General features: G+C 37.3%; 1 protein-coding gene across 3 annotated transcripts; it reads right to left on the bottom strand.

The window, feature by feature from the left end:
• Positions 1-228: 228 nt before the first annotated feature.
• On the bottom strand, positions 229-21462 carry LOC139148197 (centromere protein T-like). 3 transcript variants are annotated; one of them, XM_070719514.1, is made up of 11 exons: positions 21325-21462; positions 8447-8534; positions 7814-8039; positions 6553-6658; positions 4961-5197; positions 3940-4140; positions 3348-3566; positions 2695-3099; positions 2338-2469; positions 1737-1841; positions 229-1134 (listed from the first exon to the last, which is right to left on the bottom strand). In XM_070719514.1, exons 2-11 carry the CDS (start codon positions 8489-8491, stop codon positions 1008-1010), a joined length of 1803 nt encoding a protein of 600 aa, XP_070575615.1. In that variant the 5' UTR covers positions 8492-8534; positions 21325-21462; the 3' UTR covers positions 229-1007. The 3 variants fall into 3 exon arrangements, with proteins under 3 accessions (XP_070575615.1, XP_070575613.1, XP_070575614.1); XM_070719512.1 differs by having other exon boundaries at positions 8447-8503; XM_070719513.1 differs by having other exon boundaries at positions 8447-8540; positions 21325-21454.
• Between the last annotated feature and the right edge of the window lie 225 nt (positions 21463-21687).

Raw genomic sequence — 21687 nt, 5'->3', positions numbered from 1 at the left:
ACATAAATACACAGACTTTCTACCAAATGCCAGTCTTTCAAGCAGATTGTAGCAGCTTTTTTGAAAAACCAGTGCATGTTGATGCAGTCCCCAAGTCATTTTGCTAAAATGGACCATATGTATAGTAGACCAAAGTAATCGTACAAGAGGAATAGAGAAGTTATTAGAGAATTAAAACTATGCACCTGTTTGTTGAAATTTTCAAGTAAACACTGTGAAATATCAGCATGGGAATGTAAATATTTCTATTTCAAAATAGCGTGATCCATTGAGAGCTCTATGGCATCTCTCTCTGTGTGCAGGCAACCTTACTTCAATACTTATCCACACAATATACACTCTATGAAAAATAATGTGATTGATAATATCTGGAAAACAACTTGGCAGTGAAATTGTATAAAATATTTTTAAGATAGTTAGAAAAGAACATAAGAAATGAATGACTGCTTGAAATTTTCTGCAGATACAATACAGACAAATTTAACACAGTTCTAAGTCCATATGCTTAACTTACACTGCATTGGTATCTTTTCAGCCTCATCAAAGCTGTGTACTGATGATATTCTAATATCTCATTGCCATTTGAAAAGGCAATGAAAATTGTTTCTTGTTCTGTTTTATGTACGTGTCTGCCATTCTCTTTGTATATGACACTTGTAAACAAATGGTTATTTTTCTTTACATCACAAGAGTGAATCAGTTTTCTTTCAAAAGTATGCAAAATGGACAAAATGAAAATTTCATTCCCTCTTCACAAACCTATCCTTTCAACCCATTCCCTTCCATAGAGAGGTCCTCTTTCCCTTGCAAACAATAGGATTGGGCCAAACCATGGTGATGAAAGGGTTTATGTTGGTCATTAAAACATTACTTTTCAAAATAGCGTGTCTGAAGACACAAGGACAGAGATAACTCACACAGTATTTGCAAGTGTCTTGGCAGTGTAAATGTCCTGTAAAATCTTTCATGAATTCCATTGTCTATTTACACATTCCCAAAGCTGATTACTACTTTGGCTTGGGCTCAAGCTTGTTTCCAGATCTAGCAATTGGAATCAATTCCTGTCTGTACTCCAATGGCAGCATCTTCTCAATCAGGTTGTTAAGTGACTGCTTGTCTGTTACAAATCTCTGCCTGCAAGAGGAGAAATAAACAATAGCACCAGTAACACTGTAGTTCCAGTATACATACCACAGCATAGAAAAACAAATCGGTAAAATATGGAATGTTGTGCTGTCCCTGCAAGCAGGCACAGCCTTAATGTTTTCATAAACCTTTCCTCATGGAAACTCACCATTCTCTTGGAAAATCAAGGATACATACCAGGGTCACAATGCAAATTTTGGTCCCAGAAAACAATTGCCTAAAATTTACTGATATTTGAAATTCAAAATGGCCTCTGTACCTACATGTGAGTGTATCCTTGTGAGGGGAAAAGACTTCTGATTTTTGATTTTCATAAAAAGAAGACAATGAGAATTTCACTTACTACACAAGCTTCAAAGTGAAACAATACAAGCAGTATGCCAGCAAACTATTGTTGAAATATGAGAGTCTGAATATCTGTGCATTTTACCTTAAAATATAACCCGCCCAAATTTAAATATTAATGGGAAAGCTTATATTGACAGTTACAGCTCTGGAATGACACCGTGACCATTATTAAAACAAATCATGCTCAAGAACATAATCCTGTTTTGCAAATGGCAGAATTTTTCAAAAACTTGAAACTGTACCTTCTCATGAGTAATTCGACATCTTCCTTTGTTATAGTTTTCCTGTTGGCATGCTTTGCATATAGATGTAGGAATTTAAAACTCTTCTGTAGAAACTTCTCTGAGCTGAAAATAAAAAGTGAAGTACTATTAATGGTGACGGGATTACCGATAATTTGATCAAGAATTCAACTCTGTCAATTGGGTTGAAGAGAATACTACATACGTTGTGTAAAAAACTCACGTTTTCAAGACCAAAATCCTTTATAATATGTTTTAACTCATGATATGTTTTTCCACCTAGCGAGACAAAATTATTCTTGATGGTGGTAGTCAACGTGACATGATCATACTGATACAAGAACACAATGTAGTGTCATCAAAGCATTACAATCATTGTAAAAGTGTGTTGTGAGAGACAAGAGAATTTCATCTTTATGAAAGCCAAACTGATAAAAATATCATAATAATGTCATTTCTAACTTTAACAGCTAATTTTCTAAGAATTCTGCACAACAGACAGCCTGGAGTGAGTGACGAGGAGGGGTAAACTAGTGGATTGAAAAATGTACATTTTCACTTATTCATAACAAGAATTACCGGTAACTTAAATATTTCTTACCCTGCATACACTGACTCCATTGCCTGTGGTCTCACTTTTAACTTTGAATAGAACGTGAATATGTTCTTGGTCAGGCTTCTTGGGAAGACTGTTTTCATACCCGGTGGTTTTCTGACTCTTTTCACAGTTTGCCTGTGGAAAACAAATGAGAATCATAGCCATTGATGAATAACAATATTTTAAATTGAGTTGTATCACTTCTGATGTATCTAGTGTTTACTGGACCTAGCTAGTAAATTGGAGTTGATAACAATTTTCATGTTGATTTACATTCTGTAAATCATAATAAATCTTCTATTTTGTCCCATTGAAAACAAATTGTTTTCCTATCTGTCAGTACACAGCTGTTATCATTACCTTCCGGATGGACCAGCCTGGGCTGTATCTTTTGATGTGGCACTCTTCCCTGAAGCTTGGCCATCTCTGATGTCATCTTGAACTACATTGTCATTGATATCATCAAGTTCATCTCCAGAAGAACCAGCAACAGCAACATCCTCCTCCTCATCAGGGGCAACCTCTTCATCAATGTCATCACCTTTTTCATAGACTTGTTCATCTCTTTCCTGAACTTCATCATCATCATTATCATCACCATTGTTGACAAGATCATCATCTTGATTGTCGTCCTGTGCAATTGGGCTTAGTTTTTCTGATCCTTCAAGCCTTTCTGCTACCACTCTCTCTTCTTCCAGTTCAGCACTGTCTCTGGCTACCTCCTCATCCACTGCATCAGTTTGAACATCGCCCTCAATAGGTTCCCTACAGAGAAGCAAACAGCAAGTCACTGAATATATATAAGATGCATACCCTATGGAGATGAATATTAGATATTGCATAAGTACAATGGTTTGAAGCCTGAGACCTGGCGGTCATTTGCCAAATGTGAAGCATTCAATGCAATGAATGGGAATTCAGATAAAGTTATTTCAAAAACCCATTTCTCTCAGTGTCTGAATATTAAAGAGCAGTGAGAGGAGTTGTGAAGACAAACAAAATGTGATAGCCACCTCATTTCTTCAGATTCAATGACATCTCCGGTGTCTGTGACAGTGACATTGGATTCAGTCTTGTCAACATCTGGACCATCTTCAAGTAGTATCATTTCTTGATCCTCTCTCTCTGACATCTCAATAGACTCCCTTTGTTCCAATGGCTGCTGAACAGTGTCACTTTTCTCATTGTCGTCAGATTGACTTGATGGGAACACTTCAGTTAGCGTGGACTCCCTGAGAGAAACACACCAGAGATTTTAAAGTAGAATGCAGCTCAGGGACAGACAATCTGACTCCCAAACTTTTACAATACCTTTTTGGTCTACCACTTATGGGGTTCATTGTGAAGCTTATTGATTAACTCATTAACTTAGTTTTTTTTCAAATTGAAAATTTTAATTTTTCCCCACATTATTTACACATGGATGGCAGTTATTTTGAATTCTAAAGATTGGTAAAGTTAAGGTAATCTAGTTCTATAGTACCAAAATTTGTCCGATACCTTACAATTTTTACTCTTGATTTTAAAGAGAACGGTTGAAAGGTTCCTCTAGGAAACTTTAAGCAAAAACTTGGAATGGAACTTTACTATGTATATTGAACTCACATCTCTGGTTGTCCAATTTCTCCTGATGATACTGCACTGGATTCAGTTTGACTGTCAACATTTCCATCACCATAATCCTCTGCCATCCTCTCTCTGACACCTCTGCTGAATGTTCCAAGTGACATCCGATGCTGTGCTCGACGTTTGAAATTGGGAACTTTTTTGTAATCGCCAGACATGTCTGCTTCACCAACTATGGCTCTGTTTGTTCAGTGATGGAATGAGAAAATCAAAGAATAAATGATGGATTCAGCACAAACATTACGCAGTTTCAGAAGTTTTTGGTTGACATTTCAGAAACAATGACAAGATCCCTAGAATTAGAAATTTAGCATGTTTGCAGCATTGCAGAGTTTCTAAATTCCCTGTGACTTGTGTGCAACATATTGTTGCCTCTGCTGCTGCATGAATACTTAATCACAATACCACCAATATTTCTAAGCGCTCTAAGCTATCATTTGAAAGGAACAAATGAGCTATCTTGTGCATAATTTTGGCCACTTTTGTTTCATAGAAGCATATGTATACATGCTCCATTTTACAAAAGCCCTGCTCCCATCCCACTGAATGGGATGAACAGACAAATGATTTCTGGTACGCTGAAAAAATTTGCCAAAAACAGGAAATAAGTTTTCGAAATGTCGGGTTTTGTTATATCTTGAAAAAGAATAAAGCACCATTGCCAACAAACATTTCATTATGATGGAACACTGGAAATAAATGTAGGATCTATCAATTCATATACTGGTACACACTTATCCCTTTAACTCTTTAAGGTCATGTGATTCAAAATCAGTGTTAAGGTCACAGTAACTATACGATTGCTGAGACATAAACCACTGTGAAATGCACAGGTCAGAGAAATCACATTCATGCATGTTTATAGAAATCTTCAGATGGTCAAGTCTGCTAAAATATGTTGTATGGGACATATTTGCTTTTACAGATATAGCGAACTAGAGCTGATGGCAAAAAATGAGCCTTGCAGGAAAATTGTTGACACTGGGAGAATCTGATCTACCTTGCTGATTGATTTTTCTGAGTTTCCTGCTCTTCTACGGTTTCTCTCATCTCCTCTTGACTACTTGGGTCTTCTTGACTGTCATCAGTGGTTTCGTCTTCTCTCATTTTCTCCTGTACACCTCTACCAAAGGTACCCACCGACATTCTCTGTGCTCTCCGCCGCTTGAAGCTTGGAGTTTTCCTGGTTTCGAAAGAATCGCTGACTTCATCTTCAACGATGCCTTTGGAGGAAGATCTGGCAAATAGTAGTACATAAATTCAAGAGAAGGGCACAGTTCACCAGGAATGCTAGAATTCCACTTACTGTGTACTGTTTGTAGAATACATCATATTGTGCGTCAATCTCTCAGGGTCTACAGAGTCACATGTAGACTGGCTTTCCATGCTCCACGCCCAGAATAAAGAAGCACCAGTGGACAGAGTTCTGGCAGTAGTGCTATTGAGACTGATTAATTTCTCCATCATAGATCAAAGGGCACCAGTTTTGTTGCACTGTTTTATTCCGTTTCATACTTTGAATGTGAGTGAGGGCAGACTTCAATGAGTGAATTAACAGATAGATAGATGCATGTATGAAGAGTCCAATGTGAGGTATAACGTGGCAGGGTGAAACTTTTCCGAACACTAAAGATATTTACAATATTTTTCTGGTCTACTGCTTGTGTGTCCTCATTCTGAAGCCTGGAGAGTAAAGTTTCACCATCTTGTTTTGTAACAATAAGGATTTGTAATTTTTTCCCCTTAAGATTATTTTGAATTGCAAATACTCATAATAGTAAATTTTGGGTAATTTGTTTCTCTATTCCCAAACTTTCTACAGTGACCCCTGATTTTTACAACTGATTCTGAAGGAGAACAATTTGAAATTTCCCGGAGCAAAATATGAACAAAAGTTTCAAAACATTGATTGGGTTTCCGGGTGTGTAATGGGTTTAACAACTGCACCTACTACACTTCACGCATTGTCAAAATTACTTACACATGCTTGTAATTTATTTGACTCCAATGGTCAAATAGATGAATGTGAAAGAAAGAACCATTGAAAGTCATGTGAATTCTGCTGTAATTGACTATATTTATTTGCTTGTACATATAATATACATAATGACTTCAACAAGGGATTATGTGGCCAAGGGCAGGTGACCGTTTTCCCAACATCAGGAGGGCAAATGGTCACCTGCCTTGAGGGTACATAGTCTCTTGTTGGGACTACATTTTTACAGGTTTCTCAAACATAATTTTCGATCAGAATACTTGGTTTGATTTGTCAATGACAATCATATGTTTGATTCCCATCCTAGATGAAAATCTGTGACGAATAAAATGATTTTCATCACTGAACCACACATGAATAGATTTGAATCACTGTTAGTGTTACACTGCTCAGAAATAGTTCAGAGTGAGTTTCTGTCAAATAATGACTATGTGGCCCGCTGTGTCATGAACAAGTTACCATTGAATCCTATGGGATATGAAATGTTCAGTATATGAGAAATGCGATACCTAATCAGAATTATTTTGCTGGCTACTGAAAGTAGTAGCACATGCACATGTCTGGTGTTTAAAGGAATTTACAGGGAATAGCATTACCTTGTCCTCTTTCTGGTGACCTGTGTGCTAGGTACTTGCAAAGCTGGCAATGCTGGGGCTGCTTTCTTCTGTTTAGGGATATGTATGGCAGGGGTTCTGATAGGTGCTGGTGAAGGAGTAAAAATGGTGTTTTACAGAACAAATTGTGACACACTGATACTCAGTTCCCTTCATGAAGTTGACAATTACAAAATTGCTATGCTGCAACCCCACACTAATGAAGGTAATTTGAAGATTATGGATTGGGAAGCTCTTGTGTGTCATTGCCATGGTAGGCATTCTAGTGTTTGTAGAATGTCGGTGTGCATGGGCAAGTGAATTTATTTATGTTCACCAAGTGTTTTTCCCTAGTTGATGAACATCAGCATATGGTCTGCTGTCCACTAATATACCTGTTTTCATATGCCAAGGAACAACTCTGACATGAATGGTGGGGGCAGGAAAATATCTGCTAATACTGCCTATACAGCGTGAAGATGGTTACAGCTCAGTGTTTTCTTCAGGTTTCACTGGCAAGGGGGAAATGACCCCTCTGCTTGAAATTTTTTTTTTTTTGGGGGGGGGGGGGGGGGGGGTGGCGGTTGGTTCTAATAGAGGGGACCATAAAAAATTATGCATTTATAAATTTACCATATGTAAATTACTGTTCTTCAATGTATTAGCATATCAATATTATTGTGTGGATTAAGTCTCACATTAAAGAGAGTCTCCTTTTTATTGTTCTTATCCATGTAGCAAATTTTTAATATATAAGCTTACTCTGATCATTCATGATTCATTCATACAGGTTCAAATACAGTTTTGCAATCTTGATGCAAAATCCAGTTGATGGTCTTTCAGCTTTAGCATATCTTTCTGCACATTGGAAGAAATTTTGTCACTGTGGCTAGGCAGATAGTGTGTTAAATCAACTATGTGATGTTATATCACAAGCAGCAATCATGGTGAAGAATATCACTATCAACACAGTTTGTATATCAATATCTCAAGATCTTGGTGTAGAGGAGAAAAGAGCACGTGTTTGTGTTTATTCTAAGCAGGTTGTTAAATCGTGTGCTCAAGAAAAAACACTCAGGGTGTGGCACCATTTTACAAGTGGTATAGCCACAAACTGATGACGTCAAATCGCCGTACACAATACACAGTGCCATAATTACCACGAGTCTGTGTTTTTATGTATGGCAATTTGACGTCATCAGTTTGTGGCAAGAACAATTGTAAAATGCTGCCTGGGGTGTTGTAAAAATTTATGTTTCCTTACCATGTTGTAAAAATCCCTTGATAAGTGTTCTCGGAGTGGCTGAGGTAACTTCCTCAGGCAGTAAAGTTTGCGGAAACTTTTTCCTTGCGCTCCTTGTCAGTACTGTTGCTGCAACCTGTTTTTGAACTGATCTTTTGGACACTGATGGTGCTTTGGGGCGCTCTATCCTGCTTGCCTTCTTGTTCGACAACTTGGCAGTCTTGGCATTCTTAAGGAACTGCTTGATCTGAAAGAGAAGACCCAACAAGATGTTACAGAGCAATAGCATTTTATGATGGGTATGTACTGTGTTGTCTAACTGTATGAACCATTTTTTAGAGCAGTGAAGTCCACTAGGAAATATTGATCCGACTCAAGCAGTAGCCATGTCAGACTGAAATAAACAATTCTCTATGGTTCAATAGCAGCTTTGGTGTTTCCAAGTTCAGTAAGGCATTGTTAGAAATGATGTCACTCAAAAGCAGCCATCTGACAGAGTAAGCTTTGTTGCTAAACTTGGAGGCTACTGCACAGCAAAAAGTTGACTGAAGATTAATCAGTTGACTGACTGACCTGTTCAACGTTTGAACACGGTCCCGTGATTTGAAATGGCGATATCACAAAAAATCATAAAATCATGTAGGTATGACTTACCAGTGTCCTTGGTGTCTCTTCTGGTTCATGACTCATTCCATACATACCGATAGTATTCTGAGGAGAGTTACAAATTCACAGACAGCACCTCAACCTAAGCATACAAAGCAACATGTAAACTCTTGTTATTCAATGGGCATGGGGTAGCAAATAATTTATGTTCCCTCCTGTACAGTGTTTTTTTGTCAAGGTCGGTATCTAGTAAATTCTTCAAGTACAACATTTGACAAGGGCGACTAGAGAATTGCAGAAGTCAAATAGAAAACAGACGGTTGTACTAGACATCACGGTTGTGGTCAGTGCAGGGAGCCCTTCCCATGCTACGACTGGGATGTAGCTACTACCATGGGATGAATCGTGGACGTAAAAAGGTTGGGCCATTAGTATTTGACATAGAGTCATTTTATGAATCTGACTGTAATTGCACATAGCTGTTGCACAGTAGTAGCTCAAGTTTTGACTGGGGTTGTGGGTTTGGACAATGGCACGTCTGTTGAAGACCTCAAGGCGGTCCCCGACTCAAAGTGGTCCCCATCCTAAATGTCCGGTAAGATAGGGGGTTAAACTCAAGTCTGACGACACCTACCGCATAATGGACGCTTTTGTTGTCACACGGACGTTTCCGATGTAATATCAGCTGCTATTTTAGTATTTAATACTTAGAGTTGGGAAAAATGTACAAAATAAGGGCTGAGCACAGAATTAACAATGGGGAGGGCTAGTGTCTACATCATAATGACTTATCTATAAAATGACTCATTTGAAGTCATATCGATATTTGGAAGTCATTCTAATCGCTGCTCGTAAATACATAAACGGATATGAAATACAATTTGCAGCATTGCTGTGGCGTATCAATCGCACTTGCGGGTCAAAAATTCATCGCCACAAGCCAGCCCATAGACATTTTTGGTAGTTTACTTCGACCGGTACTATAACACTGGTCAGTTCACGACCCATTGTCTACTTCTGCTAGCTACCTCAATAATATAAACATGTATTTTCAACCGTTTTCCCGTGAGCCGACGTCCACGAATTCTGCAACGTTTGCCCTCTCGCGTAATTGAATACTTTGGGTCAAAAGTTCAGAACCGAGCAGAAACAGTCGACGGCTCTTAAAAAAAGCTGAAATTATAGATGTTGCCACATTCAACATAATTAACGGAAGTAGGAGATGAGTCATAGATAGTCAGAGATAAAGTAGGTACATGTTCATTTATTCAAAGACTAAGCTATTTCATTATTTTGCGAGGTAAAAAAAAAACGATTGGTGTCGTAGTAAACTACAGAAAAGGTCTATGGACAGATTAACAGCGGTTCTGAAGCGATATCCCTTGACACGAATGCAATCTATAGGCCTCAGCATTATGCTACGAATGCACAGATGTAAAATACACCAGAATAGGGCTCGAGGCCAATATTTTAGGGGATATTTTTCTTATTTTTTTTTTACAAAGATATCCAATACCTACCATAGAAAGTGACGCGATTGAAGTAATACATTACCTAAAAGAAGTTGAATACAGCAGGCAGAGCGTAAAATTATCCGAATTTTCATGGGACACCTTTGAAGTCAAGAGGACGCTTTTGAAGTCAAACTGATTTCTTTATTCTTTACTAAAAGTTTGAAAAAAACAGGAAGTGTACTCTTGTCTTATTTATACCTGATACTTAACAGGTCGCATATTCAATTGTAAAATCAAAACATTCTTTTTCTTTAACATAAACGATTGAATACAGAACAGAGAGCGTAAAATCATCACACAAGTCTTTGGGGACCACCTTGAGGTCAAAAGGACACTTTTGGAGTCAAACTGATTTTCTTTATTCAATACCAAAAGTTGGACAAAATCAAAGAAGTGTACTATAGTTTTATTAATACCTGATACTTCACAGGTCGCATGTTACATTTTTCAAGTCAACACATTCTTTCTTTAACATAAACGATGTTGAATACAGCAGAGAGACCGTAAAATCATCCCAAGTTTTCGGGGACCACTTTGAAGTCAAAAGGACACTTTTGGAGTCAAATTGATTTTCTTTAAGCAATACTAAAAGTTGACAAAAATCCAAGGAAGTGTACTATAGTCCTATTAATAACTGATACTTCATAGGTCACATGTTACAATTTTCAAGTTAGAACATTGCTTCAATTACGCAAAAGAAGTTGAATAAAGCAGACAGAGTGTACAATCATTCGATTTTCCCGGGGACCACTTTGAAGTCAAAAGGACACTTTTGGAGTCAAACTGATTTTCTTTATTCAATACTAAAAGTTGACAAAATCCAAGGAAGTGTACTATAGTCCTATTAATAACTGATACTTCATAGGTCACATGTTACAATTTTCAAGTTAGAACATTGCTTCAATTACGCAAAAGAAGTTGAATAAAGCAGACAGAGTGTACAATCATTCGATTTTCCCGGGGACCACTTTGAAGTCAAAAGGACACTTTTGGAGCCAAAATGATTTTCCTTATGCAATATTAAAAGTGGACAAAAAAGGAAAGTGTACTATAGTTTTATAATACCTGATACTTCACAGGTCGCATGTTACATTTTCAAGTCAACACATTCTGTCTTTAACTTAAACAATGTGGAATACAGCAGAGAGACCGTAAAATCATCCCAAGTTTTCGGGGACCACTTTGAAGTCAAAAGGACACTTTTGGAGTCAAATTGATTTTCTTTAAGCAATACTAAAAGTTGACAAAAATCCAAGGAAGTGTACTATAGTCCTATTAATAACTGATACTTCATAGGTCACATGTTACAATTTTCAAGTTAGAACATTGCTTCAATTACGCAAAAGAAGTTGAATAAAGCAGACAGAGTGTACAATCATTCGATTTTCCCCGGGACCACTTTGAAGTCAAAAGGACACTTTTGGAGTCAAACTGATTTTCTTTATTCAATACTAAAAGTTGACAAAAATCCAAGGAAGTGTACTATAGTCCTATTAATAACTGATACTTCATAGGTCACATGTTACAATTTTCAAGTTAGAACATTGCTTCAATTACGCAAAAGAAGTTGAATAAAGCAGACAGAGTGTACAATCATTCGATTTTCCCGGGGACCACTTTGAAGTCAAAAGGACACTTTTGGAGTCAAACTGATTTTCCTTATGCAATATTAAAAGTTGGACAAAAAAGGAAGTGTACTATAGTTTTATTAATACCTGATACCTCACAGGTCGCATGTTCCATTTTTTAAGTCAACACATTCTGTCTTTAACTTAAACGATGTGGAATACAGCAGAGAGACCGTAAAATCATCCCAAGTTTTCGGGGACCACTTTGAAGTCAAAAGGACACTTTTGGAGTCAAATTGATTTTCTTTAAAGCCGCACTTTTCAATCCCAGGTTCTCGCATTAGTGGAGTTCTCCTCCCAGTCAAACACATGGCCAGTATGATGTTTGATTTCTATAACATTGATTACACAAACTGATCTCAACCTTTGTCACATTTTGCTAATCCTGCATACAGAGTTTATGCAAGCTTTTGATTGACGGTCGGTTCAAATCACCAACGGTCATTGATTCCCCACCACAAACGCTCGAATTTCCTATAAAATTGTCTTCCAGTCACGTTAAACTTTGAATACAACCATACAGTTCGATCGGCAGCAACTTCACACTGGCCGCTTGGCAGTCTGTCTGTGTTTTTGCGGCCGGGGAAAACTAAAAAGTGGCATTTTCTTGAGCATGTGCCCGAGTGTGCCTGTTTGGTGTCCACTTACACAATGAACGCGCCATACCTTGGCGTCCTTTTAAAGGGAGGCTCTGCCTTTAAGCAATACTAAAAGTTGACAAAAATCACAGGAGAGTGTACTATAGTCCTATTAATAACTGATACTTCATAGGTCACATGTTACAATTTCAAGTTAGAACATTGCTTCAATTACGCAAAAGAAGTTGAATAAAGCAGACAGAGTGTACAATCATTCGATTTTCCCGGGGACCACTTTGAAGTCAAAAGGACACTTTTGGAGCCAAACTGATTTTCTTTATTCAATACTAAAAGTTGACAAAAATCCAAGGAAGTGTACTATAGTCCTACTAATACCTGATACTTCACAGGTCGCATGTTCCATTTTTCAAGTTAGAACATTGCTTCAATTACGCAAAAGAAGTTGAATAAAGCAGACAGAGTGTACAATCATTCGATTTTCCCGGGGACCACTTTGAAGTCAAAAGGACACTTTTGGAGTCAAACTGATTTTCTTTATTCAATACTAAAAGTTGACAAATATACAAGGAAGTGTGCTATAGTCCTACTAATACCTGATACTTCACAGGTCGCATGTTCCATTTTTCAAGTTAAACATTGCTTCAATTACGCAAAAGAAGTTGAATAAAGCAGACAGAGTGTACAATCATTCGATTTTCCGGGGACCACTTTGAAGTCAAAAGGACACTTTTGGAGTCAAACTGATTTTCTTTAAGCAATACTAAAAGTTGACAAAAATCCAAGGAAGTGTACTATAGTCCTATTAATAACTGATACTTCATAGGTCACATGTTACAATTTTCAAGTTAGAACATTGCTTCAATTACGCAAAAGAAGTTGAATAAAGCAGACAGAGTGTACAATCATTCGATTTTCCCGGGGACCACTTTGAAGTCAAAAAGGACACTTTTGGAGTCAAACTGATTTTCTTTATTCAATACTAAAAGTTGACAAAAATCCAAGGAAGTGTACTATAGGCCTACTAATACCTGATACTTCACAGCTGGCATGTTACATTTTTCAAGTCAACAATTCTTTTTAATTTTCCTTAAAAGAAGCTGAACATAGCAGATGGAACATGTAATCAAGTGGAATTTCCGTAGACACCTTTACGGACATTTTGGTGTCATATGTATTTTTTCAATACAATACCAAATGTGTGATAAATCAGTAGTATTGTAGAATAATCCTACAAGTAACTCTGTCTTATAAACTCAATCTCATACACACATACAAATGGACGTTGAGCATTATTTAGCCAAAAAAAATCTTTATTTAACTGTACATAAATTTTAACAGTAGAGTAAAGCACAAGAGCAGTTTTTCTCTATAAAGTAAAATAACTACTTTCAATAACCGGGGAAAATGAGATAAAGGGCATCAATTTCACAAAAATAAAAGCACATTACCTAAAGGCCAATACAGTCCTGTTGTGCTATGTAGAGAATAGCTTTTTGTGACACATATGTTTATGAAGATAGATACTTTGATAGCACATTTCAAAAAATGTCAAAAAAGCTGCATTACCACTAATACAAAATTGAAAATATTATTATAATTTGAACATCACAGTAAGATTATCCCTGAGAACAAATCAGCCAGTGGTATGAGATGAGTAGTGTTTAGAGAAAGAGATTTTTCGATCAATAATGGAAAACATAGCATCAATGACACTTGGCTCTCATTTGATTTGATGAGGCAGGCCACAGTGTGTATACTTAACTATGTTTACCCTTGGCAACATGCATACAAAGTTTCATAGCCATTGGAAGAGGGATTTCAGAGAAAATGATTTTTGACCAAATATGGGAAAAGTTGCGCAAAAATGCCTTTATGAAAATATTCACCAAAAATTTGAAGACACTCAACCGAGGTTGCCTCTAGATACATTAAAACAAATTTCAAACCAATCAAAACATTTACTTCAAAGAAAATTATTTTTTGACCAAAATATTGCCCCAAAATGCAAAAAACCCCAAAAACACACACATGAAAATTTCACCACAATTAAGAAATCATATAGAAAACAACTCTAGAGTCAAGAGTATTAAGTTTCAAAGCAATCCAACAAGAAATTTGAGAGAAAAACATTTTTTGACCAAAAATTGGAAACATTGCCCCAAAAATACAAAATTGCAGATTTCATCATATATTCAAGATATCATATTTAGTTCATCTGTAGGAACCTGTATACCAATACCAAATATCAAAGCTGTCAGATGGGCGGTTTTGATGAAATAAAGTTTTGACCAAAAATGATGAAAAAATTCTTTAAAAGTACAGATTTGCATATTTCATTACATTTGAACAAATCTAAGTTGGGTTATCCCAAGGGACCTATATACAAAATAACAAAGCTGTCTGACCAGCGATTATGAAGAAGATTTTTACCAAAAATGCCTTTTTTGGCGCTAATTTGCATATTTTCAACAATATCAAAAAATACCGTCAAGGACAGTGTGCTCACATTCGGTTTGAATTGGTAAATTCAAGAAATATTTAAACCAGAAAAACAAGAATGACAAAAGCAAATAAGGTCTGCAACTTAGGTACTGGAGGTCGTCTTTGGGAATATCATCTTCTATAGCAACGGGACAAGCAGATCCTACATACAGAAAGCAATGTCAACAAAAAAATTAGCCAGAGAAGCTTGACAAAAAGAAAAGGTGGGAGAGTGGGGAAAAAATAAAGAGTGGGAAAAAATGTACAAGGGATCTGGTAAAAAGTAATGCTACCTCATCAATCTTCTAGCCCCTACCCCCTCCTGAATATCAAATGTTCCACCCCTTACATAAAACCAGCTGACAGGAAATGTATTTACAACCTTGGGGATGTTTTAATTAATGCTATGAGTGCTATCATTCAAATGTAAACAACACTTAAATCAGTTACAGATAGTGAAATGCCTTCCACTGTGGGGGGATTACAACATCTGGAATTATCCTGGATCCTAATTTCTCATCAGTTCTTATGTGTCTTAACATGCAAAAGTTGCAAAAATTGGTTCGCAATGAAAATATTTACTTCAACTTTGTTTTCTTGATCAAATTTACTACAAACTGATATTAAATATGACAAAATTATGTTCACAGCCTTCGAAACTCTCTCACAACATATCCTGAGTTGGTGTAGGTCATTTAAGGTCACAAACTGAGAAAATTACCTAAAATATAAAAATTTGGGGGTTTCCCAACACTTTGAGCAGAAAATTTATCAAATAACATCCCTCGGGACTTTTGTACCAAATTAAAAAGCTATCAGACAAGTAATTTTGAGAACAAGTTGTCTGTCCAGGAGCTTTAAAAAGAAAATATTTTTTAAGATTTTTTGACCAAAAATGACAAAAATTGCCCCAAAACAGTAATATTTCAAATTTTGTCGTAAGTTCAACAATTAGAAGGGTAACACCCTTGTAAACATCCAATCCAAATTTGAGAGCAATTGGGCTAGCGGTTTCTGAAAAGAAGAAATTTTACTTAAAATGAGAAAAATAACCAAAAAATTCAGCAAAAATACAAAATTCAAGATATCTTCACAATATTCATAAAACTGATTTTCATCAACCTGAGGAACCTGTATACCAAATATCAAAGCTATCAGATTTGTTGTTTTTGAATAAAAATTTTTCTGACCAAAAATTCGGAAAATTGCCCTAAAATTACAAATATGAAAATTTCAATTCAATTTGTATAAACTTGACTGAGGTCATCCTGAGGAACATGTATACCAACTTTCAAAATAATCAGATGAGTGGTTTCAGAAAAAATACCGCAATTATACGGTGTCGCTCAAATTTGATCAGAATTGGTATATACCAGTATGGGTTACCAATGATCAATAATAAATGTTGTTTCTATCTGTTCAGTGGAGGAAAATTATACGTTGATGTTATGGTAATGATTTCTGCACAGTACAACCAGAAAAACAACAAGAAATATTTAAACCAGAAAAACAAGAATGACAAAAGTAATTAAGGTCTAACTTTTGGTACTGGAGGTCAACTTAAGCAACATGCATAGCAGAAACAAGCCCCTCTTAGTTTAGTATAAACTGTCTTCCCCATCTACTGTCTATGGTTGCAGCTGGTCTGTTAATATGTAACAGTTCATAAACAATGACAGGAAATGAATCAAGATCAGTGGAGTTTGCCTGTTTCTCACTGGCATGCCTCCTGCACATTTGCTGGATTTCACTTTTTCTTACCTCATTTGCACATTTTTGACACTGATGTGTTCATTTGAACAAATTCACATCTCAATCCCTGCATCTACCTGTACACCAAATACTGAGATGGTAGCTTTGGCGGTATGGGAGCCTTTGTGTGTGACGGACATACATCTGCACATACCCACAAATATACAGACATACAGACATGCAAATCGGATGCAAATGAACTGATTCAGCTTATATGATAACCTCACATTGGTATACCAAATGTGAGCTAAAAATTAAAAAAAATATATTCTCAAATCATATTTTTCATCTACGCAACAAATAGCAAATCAGTAAATACTGCGGTTATCAAGATATTTGAGTGACTGGACGCCTCACAAACGGACATACATACATACTGACAACGGATGCCGGACAGATACCCATCCCAATAGCTTCAAAAGACTATCGTATAGTAGCTGAAAATGAAAATTTTCTACCACATTTCTTTTTTTTACCTCATCATCATATTTTGAAGACTGACACTTTCATTTGAACAAATTCACATCTCCACCCCCAGGTGCACCAGTACACCAAATACTACAATGGTAGTGCTGCGGTTTTTGAGTTTTCGATGTGCACGAAGATAGCATGCACACATACTAACATACATAAATGTAGACACCGCTGACCTACCATAAAAACTCTTTTTGGTATAATATACATACATGTATACACCAAATGTGAGCTAAAAATTGTCCTGAAAATAGAAAATTGTGGATTTATCAAAATTTGAATATTTCACAATTTGATCATCCCTATGAACCTGTATAACAAATATCAGTGCTGTCAGACAAGGGGTTTTGGTGTAAAAATTCTATTTTGTTTCAGCCAAACCTTAAAGCCCCATACAGCAGCAAATGTGTTGTAAACCAATCTCAAATTATCCTCAGTTTTCCAAGGGTTTTCTTCAAGTAAGACACATTAAAGACCAAAAAGTGTACAACACTGTCGATAGCCTAAGAAGTAGCATTTAAATTCAAACTTTTAACATGATTTTAGATTTTCCGAGAATTTCAAAAAAACAAGTCATTGACAATGACATAGTCCCCACTTGTAATAGGAGTATTAGTCTTGATGGGGCAGGGAAATGTGGTCATTAAGAAGTATCACTGGAGTGTACATGTATATGTTCAGATCTATGGGCACATAGGTCTATGTCATTGTTCCCAATTTGAAACAAGAGGCATGTCTAAGTTATGGTTCTAAATCGGGAAAAAAGATCAGACCTCTAGCTGTATTGGCCAGCCAAGAAATACATATGTGCATAATAAATGAGGTACAAGATGTGACATCTTAAGGTCTATTATCCTATCGAAATTGAAGCGTAAAGAACTTGTGGTTACTGAGTTGTGCATATATATATGTATAATCAAGGTCAAAGGTCACCGAGGTCACATGACATTTTGTCAAAAAAATTGTATTGCTAAGTTATCCCTATATACCAAAAATCAGACCTCTAGCTCTATTGGCTCGCTCAAAATTAGATATGCACATAATTAATGAGGTACAATATGTGGCGTCATAAGGTGTCCTATCATACCATATATGAAAGGTTTAGCACTTGTGGTTACTGAGTTATGGACAAATATGTATATTTGACGTCAAAGGTCACCAAGGTCACGTGACATTTTGTCAAAGTGTCTGAGATATCTGCGTGAATGGATGGGTGAACGGATGGACTCACGGACGGATATGTCCCAATCTATAAGCCCCCTGGACTTTATCTGTGGGGACTAAAAACTGTGTCACTGCATCCTTTTTGCAATATGAATACGATGAGAAACTAAATTTTTATTTTTCTTGGCCTTATACATGGGAGTCTATGGAGATGTAAACTAAAAAGTCTTCTAACACGGCCAAATTTGATCACATTGTGAAACAAATTGACGTGCATCTGTATGAGGTAGGGTACTATCCTTGTACCAAGTTTGAACAAAATCGCTCCAGGCGTCTCTGAGATATCTGTGTGAATGGACGGACGGACACACGCACGGACGGACGGACGGACATGACCAAACCTATAAGTCCCCCCGGACGGTGTCCTTGGGGACTAATAATCATATGACAGGAAAATAAAAATTACAACAAATAGTTGGCATTCGTGTGTTGTGCATTAAGTAAATGGCATCATGCTTGTTTCTGGTATGATCATGGTGTGTATGTGCGGGGAAATACTGTTTTTTACTTTTCTGTTGTCGCCAATTTTTGAGTACGTCACCAGTTTATTATTCAGCCTGTTAAAACGTGTAGGCATGGTCCAAATCAGCAAGCAGTGATAACTCAGATCTTTCCACATCATTTCCAAGAACTCTGTTATCTGGAGAGATTAAAATTGAAAAATTTATTACCAGTAAGCAAATCAATCCAGTCATCATTATCAGAAGATAAAATGTATGCAAATTAAATATAATCTCTTTTGGTATTTATATGCACACCAAATATGAGCTAAAAACTGACTCAAAGCAGGTCTGTTCATTATAAGCACATATGTAAAATTATGACTACGGTAAGTATTGAAATGGAGACATAACAAAATACATAAATGAGTACACTATAGGTGTAACCGTAAAGACTCAAATTGTGTGCTGAACACACATGAGGCTGAGATTGGGGATTTGGCTCAGCGGTTTTATCTATGGCTTCTGCGCTAGGTGACTGGTGCTATACGTTGTGAGTTCAAATCCGACTGAAACCACAATATATTACAAAAGTGTATGGACACAAATTCCATGAGCACAATCATATTGTATTCAGTTTAGATTGACAGCTTGAATTTACAGCTAGACATCAGTTAAGACTGATGACACAGTCCTTGACGTAAAAGAACTTTGTCATTCAAAGTCACTGAAATGTACGTTGTACCAATGATGTGAAATGACCTAAGTTACAATGAAAACAATGTCAAGGCATGTAGAGTACGAACTCAACACATGGAAACTAGACAATATGGCTGCCTCAAAGTGCTAAATTTGCTTTCCTGTGCGTGCATGATACAGCCTTGGGGCTTAGTGGGCCAGGGTCGGGTGTTGGAGTATATTTCTATTCTTTCAAGTATCATCATAAATTCCTGACAAACTGTGTTTAAAACCCTTTCCCAAAATACCACGGACAGGTAAAAAAATCTAAGTTGGCAAAGAGTCGGGGGGGGGGTCACTTCTATTACTTGCCAATATGATATGCGCCGCCCATGGGGTGGGTATTTCAGCAATTTGGTCCAAAATGGGGGGGGGGGGTCAATTCCACTGTAAACCATGGTCTAAAATGGGGTTGAAGTTTGAGTGCCACACAAGAACAAATTTCAACAGTCTGTTCCCATCTCGCTAGCAGGGTTCTGAGCTGCACTCAATAAGCATGGATATCTTTTCTGTGGCAGGGGAACCATTACAGAGAACCCCTGGCTTAAAGTAAATATGGACTTTGTTTTAAAACATTGTCACTGATTTGTCAGAACTCTACATATGGCAGATTTTTGCCCAATAGAAAATACCCAAACAAAGTGGCTCTACTGCTCCTAGTATTATTCAGGTCGACCATGGCCATATGAAGTAGTATTGCTTTACAGACAAACAGCGAGGTTTGTTGTGAATTGTAATTTAAAAAAAAAACACCACTCAGACTGTAACTGCAGATGACTGATAATTTGCAGAAGCTGGACCAAAATTTGGTGAGAGTGAAAGGCATTTTCTTTCACAAAATTTGTTAGTATTTCCTCATGATTTTTCGGAATCATGGCTTGGCCAGCAACAAAATAGCTCTAAACGCAGTATAAGCTTACAGTGGTAGGCTTTGCCGGGGCAAATACTTGCTTTTTCCGTTTAAAAAATGTTGACGCTATGACTGTTGACCTGGGTCAAAGGTCATAAAGGTCTAAAATGGGGTCCTAAAACAACGAGATTTTAGGTCTAAAATGGGCCCTGGGTTTTATACCTGCGGCCGCACACCCCTACCACTTCTCTGAACAAGTACTCCCCCTCCCCCCGAGAGAGGTACAGCAGTTCTAGCTCTGCGTTATATAACGCCGGAAACACACAGCATCGTACGCAGGGCCATCATTCATTGTGCGATGTTTCTGTGTAAGTTCACAGTGTAATTTGATTTTGGACGAAGACAATCAGCACTCGCACACAGGCGTTCTGTTTACTGGATAGTTTGTATAAGTGTAGTTTATGTTACGTTCCGATGTTCTGTTCCGTAAAAGTCTACGGAACAGAACGTCGGAACCATGGTCGGAACGTAGCATAAAACAAACTATGTGTTGTGGGAGGCCGTATAACGCCGGTAACACACAGCCCTGCCATGCAGAGCTACCCAGTAAACAGAACGCCTGTATGCGAGTATGAAATATAACGTCGAGCAACAAGATTGAAATTAATGACTGTTTGAGCTGGTACTCACTCAGTAAACTGCTAGGCCATATGGACATCCGCATATCCGTACAGTGATCGGTGGGTCGCGGTCGCTGGTCTCGTCCATGCCGTGTGCAGCGCAATCGAATCTCCCATGATGCTAATATGAGACACCCTAACCAGCAGGTGAAAAAATTGGACGCGCAGTTTGGGCTGGTTTGGCATTGTAAAATGCATCGGAATTTTGAAAAAGTAATAAAAGTGAGCGCATATATCAAAAAGGACCAAAATAACAGATTAGTATTGGCAATGTTACAAAGTTTAACAACTTTATGCAAATATAGGAATGGAAAAATCCCTGGACTGCGTAAAATTTCAGTTCAATTACAACTACGGGGACCACTTTGAAGTCAAGGACCAACTTAGAGGTCTTCACACTACGTCCTTGCTGCAGTTTCGTAGCCCTGCAACTACCCTTGAAGTTTTGTTGTGTGGGGGAGGTGGGGCACAAAAAACCTTCAAGGCCCTGCGGGGCTACGAAACTGCAGAAAGGCTGTTGTAAAGTAGAATAATATGAAAACTTACAAAGTTTTAAGTTGTGGAAGTATTTGGTGCAGAACTGTTGGGTTCCCTCTACAACTTTCGTGTTCTTTCATTCAGTTACATGAAACTTCACATCTCGCATGAATCTTGCATTTCAAAATGGCGCTTTTTGGGGCAAAGATTTGAAAGAGACCCTTTATGTTCCTTTGAAAAATTCACTTAATAAAGACGTCGACAAACTTGCGCACTATTTTAGATATTTACTAAAAGCAAGGAAAATTGTTCATTCATCGAAATATCATTTAATTGAAATGTACTTTCGTCCTGATGTGTGCGAAAAGTGTATATGCCGAAATGACGCCGCTCCTGTCATTACTTTTTCTCAGTGTCCTGAGGAGCTATTCT

This window comes from Ptychodera flava, chromosome 13 (genome assembly GCF_041260155.1).
Source record: "Ptychodera flava strain L36383 chromosome 13, AS_Pfla_20210202, whole genome shotgun sequence".
Lineage (NCBI taxonomy): Eukaryota > Metazoa > Hemichordata > Enteropneusta > Ptychoderidae > Ptychodera > Ptychodera flava.
This window is presented reverse-complemented; position numbering and strand designations above follow the sequence as displayed.